This window comes from Blennius ocellaris (assembly GCF_963422515.1).
Source record: "Blennius ocellaris genome assembly, chromosome: 1".
Classification (NCBI taxonomy): Eukaryota; Metazoa; Chordata; class Actinopteri; order Blenniiformes; family Blenniidae; genus Blennius; species Blennius ocellaris.
The window spans coordinates 18,550,181-18,572,947 of record NC_137650.1 but is presented as its reverse complement, the minus strand read 5'-3'; the positions used below and the strand labels follow the sequence as shown (position 1 = coordinate 18,572,947).

Genomic DNA, 22,767 nt, shown 5'->3' with positions numbered 1-22,767 from the left:
TCCTCTACTTTTTGTATCTTTCTTTCACTGATACTCATCTGGTGACACCTAATCAGTGCTTTGGCAGGACGAATAGCTTCCAGACATCCTTACAGTGTCGTCAAAAACAACAGTTCTCTAAAAATCTCAGTGTGCGTGTCTCTCTCACTCACACATGCTGTTCATAGCCTCTTGTCACAACACCATTTCTCCAGTAATTACCAGGGTGGCCACCCTCCTACCGCCCTTAGATGGATGGGCTAAGCCACCATGGGTTCGACCCTCCAGCCATAACTCTACCTAGGACGTCTGCCTACTGCTCCTCACCGCTGTGGTGGCTCTCAGACAGCAAATTGGCCTCAGAGAAAGACACAGAGAGAGAATATAGTTCTCAAACAAGCACGCTGCTTATCTAACAGAGAAACAGGCAATGACATGTACTCATTCACTTTCACTATTTGTCGTTTCTCCTGTCTCTAAGGAGTAATCTGTAATACAGACAGCTTTCTACCCTGACCATTGGTCAGAAATATATTTTTCTTACACACACACACACGCGCACACACACACACACACACACACGCACACACACACACACACACACACACACACACACACACACACACGCGCGCGCGCGCACATACACACACACACACCTGACGGGATGATTGTGACAGGAGAATATGACTGAAGAGGAGTGGAGTGAAGATGAAGGGAAATGAGGAAGGAATAGCAGGAAGAAATAAACTGATAACTGTATGATGAAGGGTGATAACGTCAGGAAAGGAGGGAAATGGATGAAGGAATATTTGGATGAAGTGAAGCAGCGAGCAGATCAATACACAGATCCACAATCTACATCCACAGGGAAGGCATTTTAAAAATGCCTGCAATTTCTTTACTCCCATGTTATTTGCAGTGGATTTCGCTTCAATCCATAAGATGGTGATGGGTTGGAGACTGATGACAAAATCAGCTCAATTTAATTTAATATAAGTATAAGTAAATGTCAAACAATAAGTTTGGAATTGCTTTGCTTTTCTTTTTTAAACTATGTAGTTTATGTTCATTAATGGAGATTGATACATGTATTTGAAGCTTTGTTAGTTCTTGTTTTTTGGGTTTTTTTTTTTTAGAAGTCAGGATAACTGCTCCCCCATTACCAAAAATTTAAAAAAATCAAAACGTTTTGATTTTCGAAAAAGGACTACAACATACTGCTCTCGATATTCAATGAGCCACTTGTAATTGTTTCTTTTTTTAGTTTTTGAATTCAATTTGAATCTCATCGTGCATTAAATAAATAAATAACAGGTAAGCTGTGACGTACACTTTGACAGCACATTACAAACAGAAGAAATATTTTATGTTGTTCTTGTTTTATGTAACTCCAGTCAACTAGCAGACTAACAGCATAACAAACAGTATTACACAAGTTTAACTCGGCACGTGTTTGTTTCTTTCGCGCTTCCTGGTTCTTGAGCGACGACTGCATTGTTACCATGACAACAAGTAAACTTCTCTCGGAGTAAACAAGTTGCTATAAGGCTAAACGGGAGAGCTGTACTCCAAAGAGCGCCGCCATTTCTCTCTGATATTTTTAAAAGAAAGGAATCTTTTTCTTTTGGTGCTGGATTTTTTTGGGGCGGAAGAAATATTTTTTGTACAATAATGGAGTTCAACTGTCGTATAAGAGGTACGACCAATAATATCAAATAGGAGAGTTTCACATGTTAAACCATGTTGAGGAGTTTCACAGCAGTGTGTTTCTTTATATATTTCAGTGATGAGAAGAATAAACACAGTTCTTTATGAAATACATTGGAAAAAAATGGCTTCCATTTTGGAAATCAAATTTTGCATTTAAAAAATGTTGCTAAAATGACAATAGTATTAATTGATATGTCCTCTAAAATAATTCCTAATTACAAAACCATACAAATATTTTCACATTTAAAAGCAGGAGCTGGTATGTTTGTATAACCAGTGACGTAAATCACCTGAAACTGTAAGAAAGGGTGAGCCAAAAAACACACAGAAGACTGGAAAGTAATTGTGCGAATCCTTCCAGCATACACAAAATCCTGTGTAAATGTCTGTAAAGGAGAGACTGAAAAGGAGGTTAGTAGGTTTTGTTCGCATTCTGGAGTAACTTTGACGTCAAGAAGAGGCACTTATACTTTTACTTTTACTTATGCTGTGTAGAAAAAACCTCAGTCTTACTTCCTGTATTTTGATCACGTGACTTCCGGTGTCGAGAGAGAAATGGCGGTGCTCCTTGTTCACAGATCGGTACCTCTCAAGATAAACAGTGACCTTAAAGAGTTTAAAAAGGAGTATTTTCACAGAAACCGGTGTGTGACTTCAAAATATAGCTCCGATTTGAGTAGAGTATGTTTTGTTCATTATGGTCGCACGAGGTTCGGCTAGTTAATGTAATGATAACAACTTCCTGTTTCTGCTTGGTAACCTGGCTACCTGTGTATCAGGCACGCAGTGAACTGTTGTCTACCGTTATGTGACAATGTTTTTTTTTTTATTAGATAAACGCTCGCTGACAAAGCTTCAGACTATATTATTGTGTACATTTTATGTTCGCAGTCAAAGTAGTATTCGAGCAGCACTTGTGGCCACAGAAGTTGCTTCTGTTCCGTGAATTTTTTTCACATTATTCAACTGTAATGTGCAAAATTACAGTGAATTTACTCAAGCTACATCATTTTGTGATGTTTCATGTGCATGTCAGCCAAGCAGAAGAAGCCAGAGAGAAGGAGAACCAGGCAGCAATCCGGATTCAGAGCTGGTTCAGAGCTTGCAAGGTGCAGGCTTGTCTGAGGTACACTAACATATGAGTGGTGTGTGTGTTATCAACTTGAATCTCTATAATCAGAAGAATAGACTTAGGAGGTTTCTTCATATGTGATGGGTAAACACACTGATTTTCTCTCTGTATGAAACATTTACTGTCACACACTGACAAAACATTTATATAGGGCTTTAAGAGTTAATTTCAAGGGAAACCCTGTTATTAGCTCACTACCATAATCATCCCACTTCTGGAGCTTTGCAAATGGCCTCAAGGAATAAATGTGGCTTGCACTCTGTGCTCCTTTCACACAGAGAGAAATGAATGTCTATATCTCTGTGCTTGTTCCTATACTGTGACCCCAGTGCCATTCTGCAGGGTCAGCAGACAAACTTCCAGACAGTAGGTTAATTCAGATTACTTTAGTTAATTGATCAATGCGTTAAGTGGATAATTAGCAACAATTTTAGCTGCCTAAGTGCAACTCCAGGGTTGTACTATCCCCACTATAAGCATTGATTTTCTGGGCATATAAATGGCCTTTTGGAAATTGATGGCCTCATTGGAGGCAGAGAATCGCAGTGGACTTGCATTTAGAGTATGTTTGAAGATGAATACAAATGTGTGCTGCTGACTAAAGGGGGTGAAAGGCTCATCGGACATGATCGAAAAGCCTGGAAGAGCTAAGAGCAGGGATGTTCTTTGTGTGTGAGAGAGAGAGAGAGAGCTGTATTTGGAAGTGTAATGTTTCCCTGACCTTTTAATTGAAGTCGTTTTACAGCCTAAGATTGGTATGCAAAAAAAGTCTTCACTTCATTGTTTTTTCCCATGAAGGAGAACAGCGCTTATAGCTGCAGTCATTTTTTGGGGGGGCATTTTTACTTTGCCATGTATAAGAATAGCCCTTTTTAATTCCGTTCTCTGAATATTGTGAACGGCTACCTCTCCATTCATAATTATAGAAACACATGTTTTCTTGCTTTTTAAAACACTGGATTGGAGGATTTATGACAATAAACCTCACAGTTAACGGTCCAACAATGAAATCCACTGTTTAATTTTCCTTTGAATAACTTTTTCAGGCTTTTTTCTTTGTTTGAGCTCCTAAGAATACTCGCCTAATTCTCTCTCCAACATGATTTTATTACAGCCATCTGCACAAGAAGGCGATCATTATACAGAAAATATGGCGGGGCTTCAGAGCAAGGGCACGTGTCAGACAAATGGTGAAGGTAAGCCAGCGCCTGGAACAGCTATAGATATATTGATTATGTTATGATAGCATGCATTAGAATTCAATTGCTATATTCCTAAGTCCCACCGTCTGACCTTAAGAAAAATAATTCAGTCATTACACATTGGGAAATTAGCACTTAGGAAAAGTGATGCAATGTGATAAGGAATTCCATCTATATCGCAATTCCTGGGATGCATTTAGAGAGAGTGTCATAAGAAATGGAAAGAAGGAAAGTGTGTGTGTGTGTGTGTGTGTGTGTGTGTGTGTGTGTGTGTGTGTGTGTGTGTGTGTGTGTGTGTGTGTGTGTGTGTGTGTGTGTGTGTGTGTGTGTGTGTATACACACGGGCTTTTTTGTAAAACAAGGCCATTTTCGGCATATTGCCTCCAACTGCTTCTTAATTGAACAGATTGTTGATACCAGATCCAATACCCAGCGCTCTCACATATAATTTTCCCCTGGATTGAGTTTTGTAAACGTATCACAACAAGCTATTTATCATGCCTGTAAATTGACTGTTTGCTAAAGCATAACTGCCAGCCGCCGTTTGGGAGGCGTTCAAGAAATGGAAGGGTGGGGTGTTGAAATAAACAATGAAGGATGTGTCACAATACACATATGGGCTTAAAAGAGGCTGTTTGGTCTCATTTAGAAACAGACGACCGCTAATTTGAGTCACTCAACATTTCCACAGAGCGCTATTTTGAATTAGCCCTGAGCGGTCCTGTCCTACACTTCCTCGGTCGCTCTCTTTCTGTACGTCTGTCTATTCCTCTGTTGCGTATCTTATAATGTGTAATGTGACTTGCACAAAGACTCTTCTGAAAACATCAAGCTGAATTTACAACCTCCTTTCAAGTCTTTGTGCCCCCCCCCCCCCCCCCCCCCCCCACATACACACACACACACACACACAGACACACATCCCCTCTTCCCTCTCTTCCCTGTCGTTATTAAAAAAGACGCGTTGAGATATGAATCCCTTTTATTGTCGACACTCCAGTTTGCTCCTGAAATGTGCCCCAGTGGTCAACTGGCACATTTTATGCGTGGCGGCTCGTTGAGTACGTTGCTGAATATTCTCTGGTCTTTTGTTAGTCTCTTCTGTGGCAGTGCTGTCATTGATTATGAAATCCAGAGGAGAGCGTTTGGCCGTCATACATCTCCATTAGCGCACTGCTTGACTACCATAGATTTTCTTGGCCCTTGTCTGCGTTGGTGTATTAAGAGAGTGCCGTTCTCCCCTTGATACAAAGTCCCACTAACCACTCTCTCTTTATCGTTCCTTCTTTATCTTTCCTTCTCTCCCTCTCTCCCTCTCTCTTTCTTTCCTTCTTAGTTTCTTTCTTTCTTTCTCTCTCTCTCACTCTTTCTCTTCAGCTCTGGTCTCTCTTCCGTTCCCTCGCTCCTTTTCTGCCCCGTTCCTCTTCCCTCCTCCCTCCCCTCTTCAGTGGCCCTATCTGTGCTTTCTCTGTGCAATGTATTATGTATAAAGAGCTCTTTATCTTTGACGCCTGCTGTGGACAGATCAGAGGGCTGGGAGACAAGATGTAACACCATCTTTTCCTTTGTGTTCACAGGCGGCATATTTTATCATGAAGATGAATTTCTATGAGGAGAAGGCGGTCAGGGTAAATATCACCACAGTGTCTTGGTGGGGGGACACTCTGTTGCTCTGTGTGTATCGTGAATGGCAAGGCCCCATGAATAGCAGCCCATAATCACTTCATCATAGCACTTTGTTATAAAAAAAATAGATCATATAAATCCCCTTGTTTTACTCAGGCAAAGAACATTTATTTTCTTTAAAAATGTGTGATATCCTGGTGACACCCCTTCAACTGATATGTAATTATTGTGAGAATCAGGTGAAAAATTTTTTTCTTTGGTGCTTGGTATCATATATCTCAGAACACTTTTAGGCTTTTCCACCAAAAAGAACCAGGAGCTAGTTCAGGGCCAGTGCCAGGCCCAGTTCTTAAATGAGCAATTGCGTCACTCCAAAACGTGATACGTCACTGATGGAGACAGACTGTATTCATCGGTTTGGTCCGGGTCGCTCCATCTAGTCTGGCCTGAACCTCGGATGCAGACTTTGAGTCTCCTCGTATCTCTGTTGTTCTTTTTTTTCAACAATACGCGTCAATGAGTTTGGGGTTTATTTTTCAACATTTGGGCATTGCATTGTGAATTTCTGCTTCTTTCACTTTATTTCTGGACGTGTCTGAATCAAATGCTTCAACATCAGAATGAATGGAGGTGTAGAATGATAGAATGCAATTTAATGAAGCAATTTATAATGAAAACTTGCATAAACACATGCCGATCAAAGTTCTCTTTCACGTGACGCCATTAAAAGGCACATTTTATGGTTAAAAGCACCGGGTTCGCTCCTGTTTTGCGGGTGCTTTGGCATTGGAAAGACAAAGAACTGGTGCCAAGTCTGGCCCTGGTGCCGAACTAGCCCCTGGTTCTTACCGGTGGAAAAGCCCCCTATGATATTAGTGATATATAATATATATAATTCTATATCATATTAGTAGTAATGTGAGCCTTCACTCAGAGCACTTTCCCATGTAACATTGTTCCGCTACGGTTTATCCTCTGACTCCTTCACATATTCTGAATATCTTACTTGTTGGTCAGTTTTACAGCCATTTATTGTTATTTTTTTATTCTGCCTCAGAGCTTATGTCTATCAAATTTTCTCTTTATCCTCTTAGCAGCTCCTACTGTTCAACTCATAAATCATACCACTGAGGCTGTGACTGATGCTTTGGCATTTTTATGTCAGGATCTTGCTCAGAAACTCTATATTTTTACAATTCCACATAGTCTTCTTTTCTGGCTAATGGTTTCTCTCTGCCTAAACTATTAAAGGGTTTTATTGTGCAACAAAAAAACCCCACTGGTGTTTATTGAAGAGGGTGTGCCGCTTCCCAGCTGGACAAAAATGTTTATAATATTTTCATATTAAGTGGAAATCCTGGAAATGGTGGGCTTCAAGTTTTACACAAGATAGAAACCCAAACAAAAAAAAGCTGTCCACCTTGCCATTTTAATAAATGACACATTATAGGGGAGAAACCTCGACTGCAGTGTTGTGTAACCCAGCTGTTTAGGTCACAGGGTGAAATGGTAATGGTGATGTCACCATGTAGAGCGAAGCAAAAGCTTTTGAAGTCAGAAAAGAGAGGCCTTTATAACCCATTTAGAATAACTACAATTTCGTAAATAAAACAATAGAAGACTTATTGGCAGATTAGGTGAAAAGGACTGATGGCTCAGTGGTTAACGATGTAACAAAGGTTTGTATTTAAACCCCCACAAGGGCCAAATTAGTCTTTTCTGTGCTCCGTATATTCTCTGTTTGTCTGAGGTTTTTCCAGGTGCTCCAGTTTTCTCCCACTGCCCTTGACCAACGCTTTGACCTCAGAAGTGGAGTTGGTCCCAGGGCACTGCACTGTGCACTGCCCACAGCTTTAAACGATATGGGGCAAATCCAGAGACAGAATTGTCCAAACAGATCTATTACTTGTAACTTAAAACTTTGCAAAGTTGAAACTTGTAGTTAAAACATATAAAACTTATTTAAACAAAATGGTTTGTTTGCAGAAGCACATCGTGCACCAAGACCATTTTTATGATGGTACCTGTTGAATTATTTTATTTATATATATATATATATATATATATCTTGAACTTACACAGTATGTTTCCATATATGGATATCAAAGTCATTCCTTGTGACACAAGGCAGCCGTGTATAGAACTGACGGAAAAAGAACTGTGCAGAATTGCATGAATGAAGGACATCTGTATTATTTTACTCAAGAAGTATTCATTGTGTAAATAGATAGACAGACAGAAGCCAAGGGAGAAGCAATCATCTCAGAATCCCCTTGTGACATCTCCTTTGAATCAATTTTGACTCAATTCTTTTTTTTTTTCTTCTCTCCTGTTGTCTTTATCACGATGTGGTAGCTAAAAGAGGATAATGTATTAAGGCCGTAATAGAAACCAGTGTTTACATGCTGCACCTCGGATTTGTATTAGATTCAACAGCATCGATTTCACTAGTCAACAAAGGTCAGCAAGAACTCGGGAGGCGGCAATTACTTTATTTAAAATTATCTATTGACTGGCAGATCAATGCTAATTCTCATTTTGCTCTTTGTTGTTTTTCCCCCATCCTCCACTCCTCCTATTCTCTCCTCTTCCCTCTTCTCATAGTGTGATTATTCTTTTACCTGCCATTGTTTTAATCTCCTAATTAGTCTGAAGGACATCCGCCCCCTTGCTTTAAAATGGTCCAGTGGTGTGTGTGGGTGTGTGCAAGCTAATCTGCTGCCTCCTCCATCAGTGTGGATTGATACAGTGAAATATATGGAGCTATGACAGTTGTCTGTCCCACCTTGGATTGTCCCATATTCACTACAAGGCAAAAAAAAAAACCAACAACAATTAAAATACATGATTTTAAAGTGGGCTATCACTACATGTATAAGTTTTAATGCTTTATATTTCCTCTGTCGTCAAAACCACAACGCAAAAACACAGTCACTGTCCCAGGATTGATTATAATGACTGCTATGAAAAAATGGCTTAATTCTTTTTATTTTTTACTCACAAAGATAGTTGTTATACTTCCACACTTTCCTCTATGGTAAACAGCCTTGTTAAAGAAAACAAAAAAAACCTCTGTAATCCTTCACAGATCCAGCAGAGATGGAGGGGTTTCTTCGTGAGGAAGTACGTCCATAACTTCTTTGCACGAAAACGTTATCTGGAAAACCTCACTGTAACAAATAACCTCGTCAGGTAAGTAAAAATAATAAAATATTTTAATATCTCTTCTATTTTAAGTGGCCAGTTATTAATAGTATCTCAAAAACCTTAAGCTAAAGCTGTTTTTTTTATGATGAATGGGACTCAGGTTGGAGGAATGGAAGTGGAAGGGAATGAAACAGAGACAAAGAGGAGGGAGGGGGGAGAGGGAGGGAAGGAGAGAGAGAGAGAGAGAGAGAGGTGAAGTCCTCTAAAAAGCTTGAGGCAACGAGAGAGGGAGAGAGGTGAACGATGTGAAGAAATTAAAAATTAGCCTCTGATTTGAACCGCAGCACGTGCATTAATAAAACATCCTGTGCTCCGGGGCTTACTGCTAGAGATACGCCATCTTTTATTTTTGACAAAAAAAACCATCACGTTTAGGTAATAGTCAGGTTTTTAATGTTGCTAATATATTTTACCCGAAAATATCTTTAGGCTTCTGCTAAAATTAAATGTAAATTTGTTAAAGTGCTCCTTGGATCACTGACTTCCTCCCCCCCCCCTCACTTCCCCACCAGCAATCCACCTTTTACTGCGTGCTCCTTGCCCCTTTTGGAGGAGGGAGAAACTAGGCTGGTGTAGTCCGTCAAGAAAGTGTTTCCACTGGAGTGTCAGAGCACACAAACGCAGACTTACACAGGCATAACTACTTTAAATATTCTGACACTTTTAACCAGTTACTGACACTCTCCTTAACATATCCCATTTAAATTTGACCATGAATTACTTTGGATTATTAAGTAGTAATAAAAAGCATGTATAAATTGATCTATGTTCTATGTACAACTGATCATACCTTGTGTTATGAAAACCTGTGTTTATCAGCGCAGGTTGAACACTGCTGCCTTTAGCATGTGGGTTTTGAAAGAAAAAAAATATATGATTAAACATCATGAAGTATATTGAATCTTATCTTTCATTTTGCAGGTTTCACTAGTCCTTCTGTTTTATTTCCAACTGTGTGAGACACACACACACACACACACACACACACACACACACACACACACACACACACACACACAGCCCCTCCTCCACAGTGGTCTCGGGTGTTGAGGTCACTTTCGCTCCAGTTAATCACATGTTTATTTAGTGCTGCTGGGGTCACGATCAATTAACGCCATGCCGGCGTTTATTTAAAATATCCTTTCCGTGTTAGCTGCTGAGCCCTCAGATCGCTCGCTGGCTGATCACTCACCCTGTGAAGGTCTGCTTTTTAATCCACCAAGCACACTCCATCCCTCCCGAAGTCTGTCTGTCTGTCCAGACCACAGCATAAATTATTCAAAGTTGGACTAATGGTCCCCATTTAGTGAGACTGATCAGCTGTGCATGGTAATGATGTAGAAGTAATACATACACTGCCAGGCTTCTCTCTGTCTTTTCTCACTCTGCCTGTTTTACAGTCTCTTTTTGTTGTGGCGGATTTCCCCAGCATTGCGCTATCTGTGTCATTTCATTAGGTACAGCTTCTAACTTATCCGTGCCACTTATACCCTCCATTTCTATCCATTGCCCTCTCTTCACCTCCCTTCCTTAATCTCCATCTCTTGAATCTCTCTTTCTCCCTCTCTTTTACAATCTATTTTGATCTATATCTTTCTCCCCGTCTCGCTCAACCACAGGTTCACTGTGTTTCACTGTCCATCCTCATTCATCCTTCCTCTCCTTCTGCATAGCCTAATGAAGTCAAGACCCTAGCGCAGTCTCCACTCTACCACAGTTTTTCTTGATACCCCAACAATTTATCACTTTGTCAGGGAGACACTTAAAGTTCCTAGGCTTTAATAAGAGCATGCAGTGGGACGATGGGGGCAATTAGGAAAGCGGAGCAAGCCCACTTTGCATATTTACTAAATGTGCTGGTGTCATCGCTGCTGCCACTAAAACGGCCTGTTGACTGCATGAATTATTCCTCTATCTGCAATAAACAGCTGGGTAATTATTACTGCCATAATCAGATAAATAATACTCTCTGTAGTCTGGCCACAACAAGGCAAAAGATTTCAACTTATCCTAAACAGTATAAAAAGCGGTCTCCTGGCTGAGCCACAACAGATTTCATTCTCCTTTCCTCCTGGTGCTGACGCTTTCTCTCTCCCTCTCTCTCCCATTTTCCTGTCTCCCTTTACTCCAGCCTTCTTCATTCCTCCCTCTCTTGTGTCCCTCTCAAGGACATTCATGAAAGGAGAGCTGCTATGGTGGAGAGAGTGCGGGCCTGCCCTGCGATCACTCTCCACTTCTATGCGTCAGCTTCTCTTTTGCTGCTCTTTCCTTCTGATCCAGTTTGGGTGCAGACAAGTTCACTTATTCTTTGTGATTGGATTTATATGTTCAGTGTGTGTGCCTGTGTGTGTGTGTGTTGGAAGTATAATTTAGGCGCACTGCTTTCCCTGTCTCCTTCGGAAATTACTTTTCTGAGTGAAACAATGGGGAAAAAGTATTAAAGTTTTGTATGAATTTGCAATTCCTTGTTTTTGTTTTCACAATTCAAGAAATGTTACACTTTTCATTGTTTTGGGGATTTTTTTTTTCTCCATTTCCGTGACTTTAAGAGTCAGTTAATCAGTCAGTCACTTAAGTGGAAAGCCCATGTTAAGAGGATGTTGAAGGCTCAATACATTGAGCTGGTCACTGTCTGAATTGACTACTTGAATACTCCCTCCCATGCCAGCTATTGAATCATTCAATTGGAGCAATTAAAACAGGCAATCAGGTCAAGCCTCTATTAAATATTTAGAACTTGGCCAATTAGGGGCTCTGACACTGGCCCGGGCAACCGTAGGTGTGGCCTTCTGTCCCACAATGCCTCACTCTATGATATCCCATCAATCCCTGATGCCCTGTTGTGAACTAGACAGTAAATTATTGAGGAAGAAGTGAGAAATATAGCAGTACTATATTATCCATTTAAATAAGTTAAAAGTCCAGGGTGAAAATGTCACTGGAGGTTTCAGTCATTTGAGAGTGGTTTGCTTGTTCAACAGTTCAGCAGCTGTCAAGAGTAATCTGCAGTCGCAGTGTTTAGGCCATGTTTTATGTTATGCAGGGAATAAGTGATTAAATGTTATAGTTTGTCATGTTAAAAAGAATTCATGAAAATGCAATTTGAGAATCATAGAAATTCAGAGTATAAGATTTGATTTCATACAACTAACACTGAAACACTGACTTTGTAGCGTTTCCGTTTTCTTTCTCTTTGGTAGACTTGCAACACATCAGGCTAATTCAGCACATAAGAGGACTTTTATCAAAGCCTCAGAATCTCCTGTACTATGATATTGTGAATATAACATATCAATAGAAAGGTATACATGCTGTTAAAATGGTCAGTTGTCCTTCAAAAACACAGAATCATTTCATCAGAACAGAGAAAACTGTGTTTTACACTTGAAACACATTGTTGCAAGACAGCAAATTTTGACGTATTGATTATCATTGAGCATCAGCATTGATCTTAAATAGCAACGAACAAATGATTGGTGGCAGAAATATGTGATATGTGATCTAATACATTTAATTTTGTAACGTTTGCCTTCATGGCACAAAGAATTGGAATTATGGAAAAGTCACTTAATGTCTTCAGTCAATAGGATATCTGTATTCCAGATATACATATTGAATGATGAATGTATTGTGAGCCGATGTGTCTTTTTTGGGGGAATTTTGCGGGTATTTTATCAACTAATTGCATATATTTTTTTAAGATAGTTATTTTTTTTAACTTAACATCATTGACTCATGCTGCATTTTTTTCCCCATTTTCACTTTACTATACATGCATGCACACACACACACACACACACACACACACGGGGTCTGAGCCTTTTGCCGAAGAGGGCTAATGAGGGTTGTATGTTGTGGCGGCTGGTTGGGTCGACACAGATCGAGGTGCCTTCAGCCGTTACAAATCTGTTTGGCTTTTGTCCACTACACAGCAATTAATAACACTGGAGCTGGGGGCAGGGAAGCAAAGGTCACCCATTCAATGCGACACACACACACACACACACACACACACACACACACACACACACACACACACACACACACACACACACACACACACACACACACACACACACACACACACACACACACGCACACACACACGCACGCAATGTGCGCAATCTAAAAAAAAAAAAAACGAACTCTTTTGCTCAGGCAGATTAAAACAGGTCCTGACCCCCAAAACATTGGCAGTCAATTTTTAATGTGATGTTAATACACGAGCAAGCACAAATACATCGATGTGCACACAGACACCGAATGGTTTGTGAACCACACTGCCCCACTATACACCAGAACTTTTTTTTTTTTTTTTTACATTTAATAAGTAATATCCCAGTTAACCAGGTGGACAAATAGAGGCCAAGCAACCTCAATATTTATCCAAACTATATTAAATTACTTTGCTTAATGGTACATATGCATGTTTACACTTGCTCTTTTTCTGCCTGCACACACGCAAGCACAGTGCTCTGTATATTTCATTTATTTTGTAATTTAATCTGGTGCTGAGGAAGGAATGAAAATGCAAAGGCAATGAGAGTGCGTTGTGATTTCTTTTTAAATGTCAGTCGCTGCAGGATGTGTTACCTCACATTACAGCTGCACTTTGGATATCCTGATTCCTCTCTGAAGCCTTGTAATTGAAAACTAAAGTTGTGTGGGGAAACAAAGCGTAGAGAAGAATTAGAGGAAAAGAAAGGAGAGATAGGAAAAGACAAAAAGTCCTAGGATTGTTCATGAGCTATGGCTAAATTCTTATTGGTATTGCACTTGTGGAATTAGATTGCTTTTACTCTGAGCTTTGTGTGCATGTGTGTTTTAGTAATTGTTTCCAATCCTCCTCTTAAGTTATTGGCCCCTTGTAACAATAAGGCTCTGTGATTGTGGAATGAAATTGCTGTGTATGGGGTTTTAATGCATCCCATTTAGCCAGCTTCGCTTAACAGATGTCACGAGCAGACCTGTCCTGGCTGCGGTGATGAAATATATCCATCATCCTCCCACTTATAGCCTCTCACGCTCTCACTTTGCTTTTTTCCTTCCATGCACAGTCTCATTCCCCTGTCTTTCTCCCACAGCTACTCCATCTTTCCATGTCTGTCTCACTGTGATTAGACAGTTTAGTTTTTTTTTTGTTCATCTGAAGGGCAATTGAGGGAATTCAGCTTCGTAGCAGACATCTGTGTTTCAAATGCACAAAAACTATTGCAGAATACATGCTCGCATGAGAATTACACAGATCAGCCACAACATTAGTGCCCAATAGGTCCCTGTATGCCGCCAAAACAGATCTGAGCCATCGAGGAACGGAATCCACCAGTGAAGATGTGCTGCGTTATCTGGCGCTACGATAACAGGAGTAAATATCAAGTCAGAGAAGTTGTGACGTGGACCCTCCACATGACTACCTGCACTAATGTGCCTTGGCATCATGTCACTTGTTTATCACTCTCCTTCCTTAGACCACTTTCAGTAGATAGGGAATATTGCTGACCAATTTTGAAGATGCTCTGACCCAGTCTCTCGTTCATGTACTTTGAGGACAAAGTGTTAGTGACTCCGCTGCCAAATATGTCTCACCTACCAACTGGTCAAGTGAATTCATTGCTCATGTTAGTGGTCATAATGTTGTGGCTTGTTGGTGTATATTGTGAACAAGCCTTTGATTGGTGGTATCTTCATCTAAACATCATTGTGTAAAATAACAACTTCACTTGGTCTTTGAAATATTTTGTCATTTCTCCTTAAAGAACTCTTAGGTTTGGGTTAGGGTTAGCAGAGCTAACATTTGTAGAGGCAAAGTGACAAAAACACTGTGGCCACGGGTAAATTGAATCATTAGCAGACATATTCTGGGACTCTCTAAATATAATAAACTGATGTGCCAATGTAGACCAACCAGCTACTATTGAAGGCTGCAAATTATTCATATTTTCTTTTTGCAAGAAATAATTAAAGAGCTCACGTGTATATATCAATGTCATGTCATTTCTGTTCCTTTATAGGACGGAGCTTGACGAGCTTGAGGAACTTCAGAAACAGGAAAGAAACCATCGAGAGAAGATAAAAGAGCAGACTGCCAAAGTGTACCAAGCGCATCGGTTACACCATCTCCTCAGCACAAAGCAGGTGAGTCTCCATGGTTTAGAACAGCAGCAACACATGCACCATATGCAAATGATGCATTTTCATTCTTGTCAAACAAAAAAATGAAACACAACCGTGAAATTCAGGAGTACTCACTTATTACAAACTCGTTATCAGAGTCCTGCCGTTCGAATCACAGGTTGGCTCATTGAAATCCGCAATAGTGGCTTCAATCATGGATGAATTTGACAAAGTTTGGTCATCAGGGAAGTGCATGTGAAAATGTGACGTGCATTTAAGGGAGCGTCCGTCGATATACAGTATGTACAGGCACAGACAAGCTGAATGTGCAGGAACTCACACAGGCACCGAGTGAAGAACGACTTGACACAAGTTCTTCAGGAAAACAGTTGCAGAGAAAAAAAAAATAAGTCATCGCTCTTTCATTTTGTAAACACAAGTGGGCTGTGTGGTGTTGAGTTGTGTGTATGCCGACACATGAGTAAGTAGGTGTCCTCATGGCTCTTCTGATGTGCTGAGTGTAGTATTTTAGTACTTCCCCTGGCACAGGTGTGTGTGTGTGTGTGTGTGTGTGTGTGTGTGTGTGTGTGTGTGTGTGTGTGTGTGTGTGTGTGTGTGTGTGTGTGTGTGTGTGTGTGTGTGTGTGTGTGTGTGTGTGTGTGTGTGTGTGTGTGTGTGTGTGTGTGTTGTAGCATCCACGCATCTCTGTGACTCCCCACTGGGATCATAATGAAGACAAAGCACACTGGTCACTGTTGATTCAGCACCAGCGGGCCTCTCTCTTTCTTGCTCTCTCTCTCTCTCTCTCTCTCTCTCTCTCTCTCTCTCTCTCTCTCTCTCTCTCTCTCTCGATCCAAGCTTGTGCGACCATCATCATCATCATCAAGTCTAATACCTAATCTCTGAAGGTACCCGGTGTTCAACTCTGACAGATATTCACTCATAGCTTCAACTTATTACTATTGTGGAGGTATTGGATCACTTAGGTCTGCATTTTGTTGAATATTGCCTTATCCTTCAAATGTTTTTGGAATGGCTATGTGCATTGGTGCTGTTCTGTCTCTCAATAAATAACGGTTAAAATATGAAGATGCCAATGTGAAATGTAGGAAGGTTTATGTGCTCCACCTGTCCTCTGTCCATCTCTTTTCCTCTATCTCTCCATAGCTCCTTCTTTTTCTCTGCATATGGTAGGGGACTCTTTCCCTTCGTAGCTCTGACCTTGTCAGTAGTGAATAGATGGCTCCCCCACACAGTTCATCCTTCCTCACTTCTCGGACCTCAGCCCACACACAGACACGCACGCACACACACACACACACACACACACACACACACACACACACACACACACACACACGGTCACACACAGCTTACCAAAAGGCCCCAAGTCCCTCTGACAGAGACAGAGATGCTGTGTTCCTGGGGTCAACATCATTGCTCTTCCAATAGCTAGCTTGGTACTTTTGGACGTGTTTGTGTGCGTGTTGTTTTTGTTTATCTGTGCATTCGTGCATGTGTGTGTGTGTGCACGCATGTATTCTCATGTGGTGACATTCAAGTTAAATATTTTATTAATAATAACAGTTAATTAACAGTAATAACAAGAATACTAGTTATTCCTAATCCCGTGGGTTTATCCTATTTTGAGTGTCGGGCACTTCTTACAGTTGCCACAGTTACAAGTTGCTTACAGTAGTTTATTACTAAAATGGTGAAATATCAGAACCTGTTTACCTATTTGTATGTTTTAAATTCTCGGGACATTCAATTTCATTCTTGGAAAAAAAGTATGCGGAAAAGTAGGCGACAGGCGGAAAGATTTTTCCATCTGTGGAGCAGAGATCGACAGTCACACGATAACTTACAAACCTTCGTATTCACTGACAACGTCAAGTTGCCAGTTCTTCTAACACAAGCACTTCTGATTGTGAAAATAAGTTGAATTGTCTGCCACAGTTTTCCTTGAGCTTGTGTGGCTTTTCTTAGAGTCATAGTGAAAAGACACACAGGCTCATGAGCAACATATGAATGCCACACAAAATAGTCCCAACTCAGGTGTGAGCCCAGACTCTGTACTTCACCACCAAACACACTCCTGTAACTTTGTCTCCTTATCACAAAGTTAACAGAACCAATCAAAACTTTTTTTTTTTTATAAGTCTAAATACTTGTTGGTTTTCATTAAATGTATTGGCTGTTTTTTTATGTTGTAGCCCTCCTCATAAACAAAATTAGTATGTATTATTCTATGTGGATTAAAAAAAAAAAAAAATAGCAATGACATCTGATCCTGATACATAAAAACAAAGTCATGTGAAATGAGCAGAGGTGCACACTAATGAGCAAGGCTGTGAGAGTCACAATATGTGCCTCAAAGTCTAACTTTGTTATATTGTTGGTTGGTGTTCTCCCCTCCCTGCAGGCATATGTGCGGTTAGCAGGAGGTCTTTCTTCTCATGTTTCTTCCCATGTTTATTAAATTGTATAGAAGATGTTCGATGCCATGCTCTACATGCATTTTTTTTTTTATTATTATTTGCAGTTTCCTTGTTGGCAGAAAAAAGAAGAAAATGCACAGTGATTCTTGATATAATGCAAATTGTTTTGTAATGTTTTATATCAGCATGTATTTTTTTAATCGTACTAATCTCCTGTTTCTTTAATGTTGCACTTTCTTCCTCAGCGCCCAGGAGTCTTCAGTTCTCCATTCAGTACAGCCCCCCATGAGATGGAGTTACTACTGAGGCAGGTCAAGTACCAGACCCCGACCAAGTTGGCCTCCAGGGACAGTGCTTGTCCCGTGGGCATCCATGGCTCGACTGACCCCAGTTTCACTGAGACTCCCAAATCCCCTTGGATGAAAACCACAAGAACTTGCTGCTCCAGGCCCGCATTGCCTCCAATCACCAGCAAGACAGATCAGGTGATGATGGTAAACGCTACCACTACAACAAACATTAAATTTTTTTTTTTAAAAACAGATACGTAGCATTATTAGGACAATGAGATGTGAAGACTGAGGCAGAAGAGTGTGGAAAAAGGATTAAAACATGTGTGAGAGGTAGAAGAGGGCATTATTTTAAAAGTGTCACACTAATTATTAAAGCCCCTCCACCTCCCCCTATTGCCCCTTGAGGGATGGTCCTTGATGAAAGCAGAGATCCTTTAAAACTCTTTTTAAAGAAGGATGACATCATTAAAGCACGGCAGACGGCCCTCTTGGGGGTGACTGCACAGACTCTTTTAGTGCCTGTATTTCATTGAGTACTATGTGTAGCTGTGTGGTATTATCAAATGTTTGTGTGTCTGTGTGTTTCTGCGTAGTGTGTTGGCTATTCCTGACAATATATAGTGATATATTGACACGTCTTCCTTATGGGGACAAAACGCAGGTCTCTGTGGGGACACTTCAGAGAGCAATGAAAACACGTCTGTGTTTTATTCATATAGCATTAATACACAGCACAATCATTTAATGTACTTAAATATGGTAACTTTACCAATGATAAATATAAGAAAAACAAATGATACAGCAATGCTCACTGTCTCCATTTTCAAAAAGAAATGCCATGTCAGTACCTTTAGGAAGAGACAAACAAACACCCTGGGCAGGTTGGTGGCTTCATTTCAGATTCGACGGGTGTTTCACAAAACCAAAAGATATGTACATTTTACTCTTGATTTGGTTCCATAAAAGTGGAGACGTATACGTCACCACAGTGATTTGTTCTGAGTAATTAGTTCACTTCTTTATCTGAAATACAATAGGCTGGCATGATGCGAAGACAAGCTGTTCTTTTTTGAGGGGGGTATTTCAAAGGTTCTAGTTTTACTATCATAAAATATCCCTCTGGTATTTGTTAGTCTTTAGCCAGAGTTGTCTGCAAGAAAGGACTGAAAGGAAGAAAAAAAAAAAAAACAGTTATTACAAATATTGCATTTAGACAATTAATGTCCCAAAAATAGCCATCCAAATACACATGCAAAAGTCATAAATGATAAATAAAATCATTTTTTTTTCATGCATGTTTTGACAAAAGGGAATAGCAAGCAGGTAATTATGTAATAAATAGATGGTCCAATTAAACTCTCTTCAACTTCAGTGTCCCTTAATGGTGTTCTTTAACCGAACAATGCAGTTGTTTCGTTGTTAGGAATTACCGTTTTGAAGAGTCGCTCATTAACTGTGATAGTATAACTGTTACAAGTGTCTGCTTTATTCAGTGTTAACGTTTAAACTCTTTTTGAGTGGTGCATTAAAGCAGTGTGACAGCTGAACTGGAGCTAATTGCACATTTCTCTTGGCTGTTACAGAGCAAGAAATTATATTACAGTACGATAAATCACAGACGGCCGCGCGATTGTTAGTAGAAGTTGTGCATTTTTCTCTGCTTGTGTGTGTGTGTGTGTGTGTGTGTGTGTGTGTGTGTGTGTGTGTGTGTGTGTGTGTGTGTGTGTGTGTGTGTGTGTGTGCGCGCATGTGTGTGCGCATGTGTGTGCATGTGTAAGTTGATGGCTTGACGAGAAGCCATTTTACCATTTGTGTTATTTACGCTCTGGAGCTCTTTATGGCAAAGTACTTTCCCTATTATTAGTTTCAAGTAATGTAAAACATAAGTGAGCAGAAATGAGGCGTGGATTTGTCTTACTTTATTAGCTGCACTTGACATACATCTATCCAGCTGGCATGGTGAGGGAAGTTCATTAATAGCGTCCAGAAGGTCTAAGATGCTACGGTGAACAAGACACTTTATTTATCTACATTTTTACCTGCCCCCCCCCCCCCCCCCCCCGTCTCTGCCGTTCTGTCTGCCTTTGATGTTATGCATGTGCATGCTTGTGTGCGTGTTTGGGTGTGTCGTGAGTGCAGGAAGTCCCCGTTTCTTTCTTTCATGCTCACCCCGCACTCCTCCATCCCTAGTGTGATAACTATCTAGTGGTGATGGATAAGGTTGAGGTGCTGGCTGTGGAAGTGGTCAGGGCAGGCCACTGATCCCGTGGTGATAGGAGCAAGGACAGGGTCCCTGTCCCTCCCTCTATCGCTCCCCCCCCCCCCTATTCTCCCTCCTTTTTTTTTTTTTTTAACAGCAAACAACAACTGAAGGTCACCTTAAACAAAGCGAAACGTTCAAGTTAATCTGCACTCTTCAAAATGTGCACATGACTTTTAACTTCAAATATTGATTTAGTCTTATTTCATGCTGCAGTTAATAATTGATGCTATAAATGGAATACCCCCTATTTATTATACCTCCTCGTGTGTTGGGTTGGAAAATGTCTGCTGGATTTCTCTTGAATTTGACTTGTGGCAGTGGCATACTCTCACATTAATGCAATGAAACAGTATCTATTGGACTAAATATGTTTTTACCATCCTGCATATTAAACATTATAAATGCAACAAAAATGAGATGGTGAAATGGAGATGTCAGGGAAACATAAGGTTTAGCCACGAGACGCTCCAAAACTTAAGATGACTTCTCTTTGTCTTTGCAAATTTGATACATATCAGAAACTCCAGTCACTCCAGGGAAGGCATCGCAATGTCAGCTGCACAACAACTAAGATGACAGACAGCTGTTTAAAGTTGAGCTGACTTGTTTGTGAAAGTGAACCCCCCCCCCCCCCCCCCCCCCACAAAAAAAACATAAAAAATCTGTGATGTCGCATTAGTTGGATGAGTTGAGTCAGAGTAGAAAGAGACTTATATGTGTTACATTTCATTTACGTTTGCACATTGAACGTATTTAAGAGAACCCATCTATTCATCATCTAGATAGACTTATTTACAATAGGTTGGTGGTTGTTGGACGTGATTCAAGCTGACTGTGGGTGAAGGTAGGGTACATCCTGGACAGGTGGCCAGGCAAACTGTCACAGAAAAGCCCAGCCCGGACTTGCTCTGGGAATATTGTTGATATGAAGAAAGTGTGCAAGAGTACATTACCATATGGCCCTGATGTTGTATATATGTATTTCATTACAATCACAGGGACATTTTCTAAAAATACGTCGTCAGTTCAGTGACACTGATCTTGTGGTCATGGCACTTGTTGCACATTTTATGACTCTCCTTGTTCCTCACCCTCTCTGCAGCATGATTGCATTTTTTTTCCTCCTTTCCTTATATATTTTCTTTGTTGTTTCTCTCTATATTGCTTCACATCTCTCTTGACCTTTCACACAGAATAATGAAAGAGCGCTGACCTCTGATATCAGGGTTCGAGAAAGCAAAACGTGTGGGGACTGTAACAGAAAGGTGCAGTGGTCATTATCCAACTCATACTCTCGTCTCTCCATGTGTGATATTATTCCAGGATCTCTTCAGAAAGTCGGGAGAGATGTGGGGGCAGCGTGTGCATTGTCCTGACATGATGTTGTGCCTCCAGACCACCTACACACACCTAGAGGAGGCCCAGAATCAGCGACGTCAATACGAGTCGGTAAGACTCCCCCGTGCCAAAATGGGACCGTGTTGGTCCATATAAACACAAGCTGTGAGTTTAAAAAAAAGCTGATGCTCACGCTGTAGAGTATTCTTCTGGATGTCAATAAGCTCATCAAGACAACCACACATTTTTTTTTTTTTTACCTTGCACAGTTTACAGATTGGAAAAGATTAAAATTTCAAGTGGTATGATAAGTGGTATGTGAATCCCACCCAACCCCCAATACACAGAAAGCCCGGTACTGCAAAACATTGTCTTGACAAGTCATCAAAGAAAAAAATAAAAGATTTCTTGCTTATTAAGTCATTTAGTGGCAGTGGGACAAAAGGCTGATAAAGCCTGGCGTGGCAAAAAAAAAAAAAAAGTGGATGGTCTTTAATACTGTAGTCGGGAAATTAGTGTGTAAGAAGGATCAAACGGAGGGTTAATAACAGTGCTTCACACTCGCATGCATACAGAGGAGCAGATTAGCCTGCGAGTGGTAATGAGTTTACTGTCTGCCGTGGACACACACGTGCATGATTCCTAATTAAAACTAAAACAAGCTTTGAACTAAAGTAAGGAGACTTCGTTACACTATTTACCATGGATTGAGAGCGTGAGTTTAAATCGATCTCTGAGCACAAACCTTTAATTTGTAATTGACAACAATAACGCGTTCATTTGCCACTTGTGACTGTGTTTAATGTAAACAATAAACGTGTTTATATGACCACAGTTGTATGAGCGTGTGTGTGATTTTTCATCCGTTACCAGAAGAACATTTGCCAATAAGGTAATAATTGTTTACTGATTTAAGTCACATTAAAATCTCCTTTCAAAATGTTCCAACTGCAGCAAATAATGTGATAATGCATTCGCAAGACTGCATTTCTTGGAAGCCATTTTTTGCAGTTTGCATAAGAAAAATTGGTCTAGTGGATGGAATAGTCATTTTCATTCATTGAGGATACAACCTGCAGCTCACTCAATCATGGTTGTAAAAAACTTTTATTACATAATTGGCTTTATTACAGGTAGGTAATAATTGTGTCCATTCATTATGTTATTGCTTGCCACATACAATGGAGTATTCCAAATATGATGAGTTCAGTTCGGGCTGCTATCATTTGTTAAATGTAACTAATACAACATTTTTAAGGAAAAAGAAGGAACTTGTAATCAAACTCTGCCATGAGTTTCTTTGTATTTGGATAGTTGTTCTGAGGAGTTTGCGTCAAAGTAAATAAATGTCAGGTAAAGCCACGTCTGGAGCCGGATTGTGAGGCAACCTCTCCATCCAGTGTGCTAAGTGGTCTAATAGCTGTCATGGCTTTATGGCAATTCATGAAAGGTATAATTCTGG

At 40.3% G+C, this 22,767-nt stretch overlaps 1 protein-coding gene across 1 annotated transcript; it reads left to right on the top strand.

Moving 5' to 3' along the window:
* Positions 1 to 2,244: 2,244 nt before the first annotated feature.
* Positions 2,245 to 22,074, top strand: spata17 (spermatogenesis associated 17; the record flags this gene model as incomplete). The annotated part of the gene is made up of 8 exons (XM_080500602.1): positions 2,245 to 2,333; positions 2,726 to 2,815; positions 3,936 to 4,017; positions 5,601 to 5,651; positions 8,738 to 8,841; positions 14,868 to 14,991; positions 17,657 to 17,896; positions 21,291 to 22,074. 8 exons carry the CDS (start codon positions 2,245 to 2,247, stop codon positions 21,459 to 21,461), a joined length of 951 nt encoding a protein of 316 aa, XP_080356728.1. The 3' UTR covers positions 21,462 to 22,074.
* Positions 22,075 to 22,767: the final 693 nt, after the last annotated feature.